Source organism: Acipenser ruthenus, chromosome 21 (assembly GCF_902713425.1).
Source record: "Acipenser ruthenus chromosome 21, fAciRut3.2 maternal haplotype, whole genome shotgun sequence".
Lineage (NCBI taxonomy): Eukaryota > Metazoa > Chordata > Actinopteri > Acipenseriformes > Acipenseridae > Acipenser > Acipenser ruthenus.
Window position 1 is genome coordinate 5,183,655 of NC_081209.1, and position 8,051 is coordinate 5,191,705.

An 8,051-nucleotide genomic window follows, 5' to 3' on the forward strand; every position below is an offset into this window, starting at 1 on the left:
AAAATGTCATTATTATTATTTATTTCTTAGCAGACACCTTTAACCATACAATTGTTACAAGATATCACATTATTTCAAATTATAAAGATATCACTTTTTTTTTTTTTTTTTTTACATACAATTACCCATTTATACAGTTGGGTTTTTACTAGAGCAATCTAGGTAAAGTACCTTGCTCAAGGGTACAGCAGCAGTGTCCCCCACTGGGGATTAAACCCACGGCCCTCCGGTCAAGAGTCCAGAGCCCTAACCACTACTCCACACTGCTAATAATGAACTAACAGGATGGTGGGTGACACCCCTGACTGAACTCTAAACTATGTATGTAAACTCAGCTTAGAAGCGATGCTCTCCCACTTCTGAAACGTGTTTATTTTTTGTTTATGAATTTTCTCTTGGAGTGAGTTTCCAGCACATTCAATAATGACCCTTTCTGCTTTAATCCCTCTATTTTGATAACAGTCTTGTTTTGCTGGTGTCCGGGAGGGGACCTCTTAAATGCACAGACCCTTTAATTATCACCGGCTTGGATTTTTCTCCAAAGCATTTCAGTTCAATATTAAAAATTAGTAAAATGGTACCCTAATTAAAGTCCAGTTCTAATCTGACATCCCCCTCTTTTGAGATAAGGCAGCATTTTCCAAAGTGAACAATATCCTGGTTAAACACAATAAATAAATCTGACAACTCTACAGTGAAGCTTGACAATGGAGGACCCAATCTGGACTGATTCAGACGTGGAACTCTTCATCTGACTCAGTGCTCTTCCTTTTTGACTCTCTGTTTTCGAAGTGTGTTCGGGGGGTTGCTTGTAACCCGGTTCATGGTCTCAGTCCCAGTCTCTATCCCCAGGATCTGTCTCTTCACCAGCTTGGAGTACAGACCTTCCTTCTGCATTAAGTCTCTGTGCGTCCCCTGCTCCAACACCTCGCCCTTGTCTATTACAATGATATTGTGGGCTTTTTCCACAGTGCTCAGGCGATGTGCTATAACCAGCACTGTGCGGTCCTGCATGATACCATTCAGAGCTTGCTGAACCTAGGAGCAGAGAGAGAGAAATAAAGATGTAACTAAAGCAAAACCTATTGATATAAAACAACACTTCCTCCTGCGTCACCCACTTTGAAATCAAAGACAATGCATTATTGTTGTAGCTGTAGCAATGATAAGAACTTCAGACTCACAATATGTTCGCTTTCAGCATCTAGTGCACTGGTGGCTTCATCCAGTATGAGGACGTGGGGGCTTCGTACGAGAGCGCGAGCGATCGCCACGCGCTGCTTCTGACCACCGGAGAGCTGCGCGCCTTTCTCACCGGCATCTGTAAACCAACCAGCAAGTAAACACACCACTGAGGCAAAAATCTCACTAGAATGGTACTTCTAATTGTGATTTTAATTGACTAACAGAAAACAAATTGGCTTTCGTCACTGCATCTGCTTTTAATTATTATAAAGATGTTTTTAATTTGATTATAAATTGGGCAATGTATGATCAATAACGGCATAGTCCTCGAATTATGTGACTTGACTAATTGAATTAATCTAATTACGATGTAACTAACTGATACATTGTTACTCTAACTGACTCCTATGATAATTTTACTCAATCTGATGAAGACCTACTGGTTGAAATGTGATTATTACGTTTTCGAAAGCTGCAATGATTAAATACATTTTTGGACTTTGTCCTGTGAGAGTGCGGTCAGCCTTTATTTTGTGAATGTATCTGTTTTTTGACGACGCACCATGCCAGTTGTTAGTGAGCGCCACACCTCTTCATGATTCACAATCTTATTAAAGAAATCTCCTGCCTGCTTGTTCCTGGTTGGTGCTTCACAGCATCCTGGAAGCGAATGAGAGTCCTTCCTTCCTTCCTTCCTTCCTCCCTCCCTTCCTTCCCTACCTGTGCTGTATCCATCTGGCAGCTCCGTGATAAACCCGTGGGCGTTGGCCTTCATTGAAGCCTGAACGATCTCCTCCAGAGAGCAATCCGTCAGGCCATACGCAATGTTCTCCTGCACAGAGCGGGCAAACAGCACTGGCTCCTGGCCCACGAGAGAGACCTGGACAAACCAGTGGAACACCATCACATTCATGTATTTACAATGCCCAGTCAAGACTGAACCAAAAGAAGGCACTGAAGCGTGTGCTAAAGCGTTATGCTTCCCTGTAATAATTTGAGGTACCTTGGTATGCAGGTACCTGTGGTCATACTCCTCGATGGATGTTCCATCCAGCAGCACCTGGCCAGCCTGGGCTCTGTAGAAATGCTCCAGTAATGACACACAGGAGCTCTTCCCACTTCCTGAAGGGCCCACCAGAGCCGTGACCTGTCCTGGGTGAAGAGTGAAGGAAACGTCCTGCAAGAGGACGCAAGGCATCAGAGCAGCTCTTCCTGAGCCATCAAAGACTTGGAAGTGTTTTCAAAGCGCTTACTCCAGCCTTTAATTAATCATTTGAAAGGAGAACATTACATGCAAAATGATTTTCTTGGGGCGTCAATTACTTGCACTTGATGTTCTTGGGTAGACTTGGGGTTAAACCACACATTAAAGTGGAACTTTGTTAACTTTAAATCACACCATCATATATATTTTTACATAGAGAAAAACAACTACTGAGCATGATCATGTCAAGTCACCTTTAAGACCTGGGTCTCGGGGCGTGTGGGGTAGGAGAAAGTGACATTCTTGAATTCGACAAGCCCTTTGAGAGTGTCAGGGGCCAGGGTCCCGTCATTGGACAGCTGGGGCTTGCGGTCGATAAACTCAAAGACCTTCTCGGCAGCTCCGACTCCCTGCATCAGCCCCGTGTACACCGCACCAATGTTCTGTAACACGATTCCCACTGCAGGGTCAGGAGAACCAGCAAATAACGCAACAACAGCAGTCTATTCTAACTAATTAGGGTTACAACCAGTGGTATCCATTTCAGCTAGATACACCCAGTCTTTAAAAAAATGGAAGAGAACTCTTTTATAATTCAACTGTAAATCAATGTTCCTATATAATTACAGGACCGGTATTGTACAGCCTGCCTCTTAAACATCGAAAAGACAGTAATATAATGCAACTCAAGCCAAGTGCTTGTACCAGCCTTACCTCCATGCAGTCCCCTAACTCCAGTTCATAGATGATGAAGGAAATGAGGTTCCCACTGGTCAAATGTCCAGAGACTACCAGATGGCCGCCATAGTAAAGGATACTGACTTGCAGGGCGAGCACAGTTAGCTGGAATAGAAGACATCCAAAACTTACTATCTAAATGAATACACAGACACTGTGCAATACAATACTTTAGAAATGTCTTGGGGTGTTTAGATTACATGCTCTACATATAAAGCAATGGAACAAGGTAACCGAAAATGGGAATGTACAGTTGCACATTTATTTTCATTAAAAAGCATATACAGTACAATCCTATAGACCATGCTTTTTTCGCTGGACAGACAGTACTGATGAAAGTACAATTCAGTGATTCACAATGGAGGCTGGTTAAGAGTATGCCATTGGATTTTGATTACTTATATAACACATTTAATTCAGGTCAGTCATTACTAAAGCATTATCTACATACACTGCTGGACCACATGTAGCAGGCATAGGCGAGGGCCTGCTTCCTGTTCAGCTTGTACATGTGCTGCAGCTTCTCCCAGTACACGCCCGCCTCTGCCTCCTCGTTAGCGAAGCTCCGCACCGTCTTCATGGCCGAGACCGTCTCCTCCGCGATGTTGTTCGCTTTGGCCAGGGCGTCCTGGACCTCCCGGGCAAGCCTCTGAATACAGAGTCAAATAAAAAAAATCACTGCCGTGACAAACTCAAACGGACTGGCCATTGTGGTATTTTTTTCTTATTTTGTTTGAGCTCGAATGGGATTCAAACCCCCCAGCCATCAGGATATTTTGAAGCTTCGTGCGGTTTTGATAATGGGTTGGTTTAGTATTTAAATCAGTACGCTCGAGAGCAGGGACCTGCCTTATAGTATTTGCCGTAGAGCTTGGAGACCAGCATGACGAAGGGGAAGCCCATGAAGGTGACGAGAGAGAGCTTCCAGGACAGGGTGAACATGAAGACGCACACCCCCATCCCCTTCACCAGGCTGCGCAGGCAGATATTCATGTTCAGAGAGATCAGGTCGCTCACCATCGTCGTGTCCGAGGTCAGGCGAGAGGTGATGTCCCCTGCAAAACCAACCCGGGAGAAAATCACCGAATAGACTAATGCGTATCCAAACCTGACCTACAATCCCAGCTATGCTATATCAATGAGAGCAGCTATAGAAACCAAACTTGAAAGAAAGCTGTCCTTCCCTCACCTTTACAACTAAGCACCAATTAATGGCAATTCACTTTCGCATTGAGTGTTTTAAAAGCTGAGTGGAAGTGAATGTTCCTCTCATCCAGGGTGCTGATATTCTTAATGTCGTACCGAGGCGGTAAACTGACAATTATTGAAGTTAATATAATTAAGTTAATTGCCACTGATTGGTACTCGTGGTAAAGGTGAAGGAAGGACAGCTTTTCTTGTTTTGAAATCAACACATTAATGAATGGATTTACTTAATATCTGCCGATAAATACTTCTTAACGAGCATCGGCACACCTCTATTTATCACAATTATGTGATAAATGTGTAAAACATTTAGAGAATTGGCCACAGGTGAAATTATTTTGGTAATTTAAGTTGCCCTCATGCACTGGATTTATAGTATATGCAGAAGTCTTATCCACCTCAGTACAAGCATGCATGTACACAGGGACACAACAGGGAGTAACTAAGGCTAAACAAATCAGCAGAAAGGGAGGCTGTTGGTATATGATGTAACCTGTATGATTCGCGTCAAAGAATCCGATTTCTTGGCGGACCAGGGATCTGAAGAGCAGGTTGCGGATTCGGACGTTTAACCTGGCGAGGGCAAGAGAGAACACCCCACCTCGAACCCCTGCCGCAAACGAACTGTGAGGAGGGGTTAATATGAAGACACACATACTCATCTCAGTGATAACATAGACAGTACAGCCCTGTATGTAAGCTCTTCTGTTAAATCAAAGCAATGCCAGCTGTCAAAGGCTACTAAATACACACACACAATCATTTTACTTACAGCACTTTATTAGAGCCCTATACTCACTGAACTTGTACAAGAATAGGGCATTCAAGTGAAAATGACATACCTTACAATGGCAAACACTGAAATAATAATCATGGATTTGGAGAAGGCTTCCATGTCCTTCTGAATAACGATTGCATCGACTGCCAGTCCAGTGTAATAGGGGATAAAGGTTTCGCCTAGCAATTAAAAAAAAAAGAAGTACAGAGTATGTTTTACTGTACCGTTATAGGGTGGGGGAGTTCAGGGAAATGTACTTTTCCCCAGTTAAAGCACTGCAAACATTTGAAAAAGATGCAGTTTCAATATTATGCCACCAGGTGGCACTATGCACTATTCAGGTAAAAATGTCATGGGAAAATGCATAATATTTGTATTGTATTTTCTAAAGATCTTTAACTTTCTTATTTTCTGTGGCATACAACAGTAAACTAAACACAAGATGCAAGCTATATAAATGTGCTTAAGTAATGCATATCATATTTATAAGGGTCTAACTGACCTACAGCAGCAACGATGAGAAACAGAAATGCTAGTCCCAGCAAGGCAGCATCATGTTTTGAGTATGACAAGAGCCTGCCTATTGTTGCTGGAGATGCAGTGTCTTTTTTGGCCCCTTTGCTGCTGTCCTCCTCTGAATCCAGCAGGCTTTCCGTCTCCTCTGGGCTGGCAGCCTCCGAGTTAATGCCTAAGGTTGTTTCCCTCACCGGCTGTACTAAAGAAAGCAGCTTCCATGTAAGGAAAGTGGCAAGGGCGGAGATACAAGTCCATGCAACCAGGCACAGGAACCACGGATCACTCAGCGACTCCGTGACTTCAGAATACAGCAGCAGCTTCATCACGGAGTACATGCCTGTTAGCAGGCACATGACAATTGTAAAAGTCTCCAAGTCCTTCACCCGTTTGGGACCCTCAGTGGTGTTTTTGGAAACCCCAATAGCAGCACCCATCAGCAAGGAAGACCTGACGAGGGAGGTAGCCCACAGATCCACCACTGATCGATACACATCGAAGAAGCTCAGGTCCTGTACAAAGCGCTCTATATGGACTCCACGGATGTACAGGAGCGTGGTGAGTGTCACGTCGACCACAGTAAATAAAAGACTGCATCCCACAGCGGCCACTGCCTTCATGCTTCAACCCTCTGGGATGACTAAAGCAGCCAGCAGCTGAATGTGGACAAGCATAGAAATGGTTTATAGAACTCAGCATAGGGTTACAGCAGCTACATTGATTTAACAGGAACTTCGCTTTCATCTACAGTACATTACTTCTAATGTTCATTGCATCATGCCAATATGGCAGCTGCACCTGCGTTCACAGAAATCACTTTATATAGGTTGCATTACAAAGTATGACTATGGCTTACTTCCAAAAGAACTTCTTTGATGTGCACAGTACTGTTATTTTAAAGAGGTTCACCTGTGAACAGTGGGATGCACAGTATGCCTGAATTCACTTGTAAATGCACTTTCAATAATGGATATTCTTATATTTGAAACTATAGATGTATTTTTATTTAGTTAAAGCAATCCACAGATTGCTAAGGTGACAAGACGCTACAGCCCTTATGACAGCGATAGCAATACATTAGGAACAGAATCCCATTTACCTGCAGAACGCACAGCTGTAAACTCGTGTCGTCTCTGTCGTAGTTTCAATTTAATTCAACGTCGAATGTTAACATCATATGTGAGTGTTTAGAGTATTAGTCGTCGCTTGTATATGCCGTAACATTCCTCAATTATCTGTCTTTACAAAGTGGCTAGTTGCAACCATAAACCGTCGCATTAGGCAACACACAGTACCTGACTTAAGCACCGTCATTTTACATGCAAATGAATATGCAAATAACAGCACAGAAATGTTATTACGGAATGAGAAAATACATAAAACCATCTAACACGGATAAAAAGTACGTTTGACGTTTTTCATTGGTATACATTTCAATTCTGAAAATATAAAGTAACTCAGTCCAGGACTAAAATATTTCAATGTCAACTCACTTACTCGATGTTGAGCTTCCTCACCGGCAACTCAGGTTTTATATTTCCAATGCAATGCACAAGAATGGACTCTGTTCTTTTGACCCGTCTCTCGGTACTCCACGGAAACTGTGGTTCTTACTGCTGCTTATGAAGTCGGAGCTCCGCCTTCCATCCTGGCACTTCCATACAGTACACAACGATGCAGAGTGACAAGGGATTTCTACAAGCATATACCAGCATACTGTACCGTTTGAACGAGAGCAATATGAGGAAATACCACGTAGACATTCGCTGTCTGGTCTAAAGTCCTTGTGAATTCATTTACTGTAGATCTGTAGTTTACCTTCATTAATAATATTCACTGTAGCCTATTGTCGCCAGTCTGACTACATTTGCACCTTTTAATTTAATGCAACACGTCGGATTTAGGAAGTCCTAGAAAAAAATACTAATATTCTTAAAAGTTGACATGTTTATTAAACATTATTCAGCACAATGTTATTATTTACAGTGTACTTCCACATTTAAAAGACTAGCAACAGGCAATCTTTTTACACGACTATCCTGCAAAGGGATAAATAAAGCATCATTTTGCTGCGATCTCAAACAACAACACACTATTTTAAATATGAACAATAAGTCAAATATTTAATAGCATTAGAATGGCAAGTTTTCAGTACAGTACCAATGGCATACGTACTTTAAAAGGTGCATCAGAAAATAAAACACCTTTTAGTACTATATTCCATAGCTTTTCCCTTCTCACGGCATACAGCCTTAAATTCATCCTTTATACTCTGTAATTAAATGTTTAGTACCATTTTACAGGTAATTTAGAAAGAAATATAGCACCAAATAAATACACTAAAATCAGTAGTGAAAGACATATAGGCAAGCTGCAGTATTTTCTGAAGAGGCAAAGATGCTTTTTAAAAATAAGCAATAAAGAAAT

General features: G+C 42.1%; 1 protein-coding gene across 1 annotated transcript; it reads right to left on the minus strand.

Moving 5' to 3' along the window:
• Nucleotides 1-4: 4 nt before the first annotated feature.
• On the minus strand, nt 5-7,260 carry LOC131699040 (ABC-type oligopeptide transporter ABCB9-like). Its single transcript, XM_058994489.1, has 12 exons — nt 7,122-7,260; nt 5,614-6,280; nt 5,176-5,290; nt 4,827-4,957; nt 3,977-4,182; nt 3,579-3,776; nt 3,104-3,232; nt 2,644-2,832; nt 2,189-2,362; nt 1,906-2,065; nt 1,185-1,321; nt 5-1,038 (listed from the first exon to the last, which is right to left on the minus strand). The coding sequence occupies exons 2-12, from the start codon at nt 6,242-6,244 to the stop codon at nt 757-759; spliced, it is 2,352 nt and encodes a 783-aa protein (XP_058850472.1). The 5' UTR covers nt 6,245-6,280; nt 7,122-7,260; the 3' UTR covers nt 5-756.
• Nucleotides 7,261-8,051: the final 791 nt, after the last annotated feature.

Bases quoted from the DNA above. Each gene is read 5' to 3' on its own strand.
- LOC131699040 (XM_058994489.1), bottom strand. From the start codon at position 6,244: ATGAAGGCAGTGGCCGCTGTGGGATGCAGTCTTTTATTTACTGTGGTC. The intron at 5,291-5,613 runs GTCAGTTAGACC...TTTAATTGCTAG, and splicing joins TCTCATCGTTGCTGCTGTAG to GCGAAACCTTTATCCCCTAT. The intron at 1,039-1,184 runs GTGAGTCTGAAG...CTCTGCTCCTAG, and splicing joins ATGCTGAAAGCGAACATATT to GTTCAGCAAGCTCTGAATGG.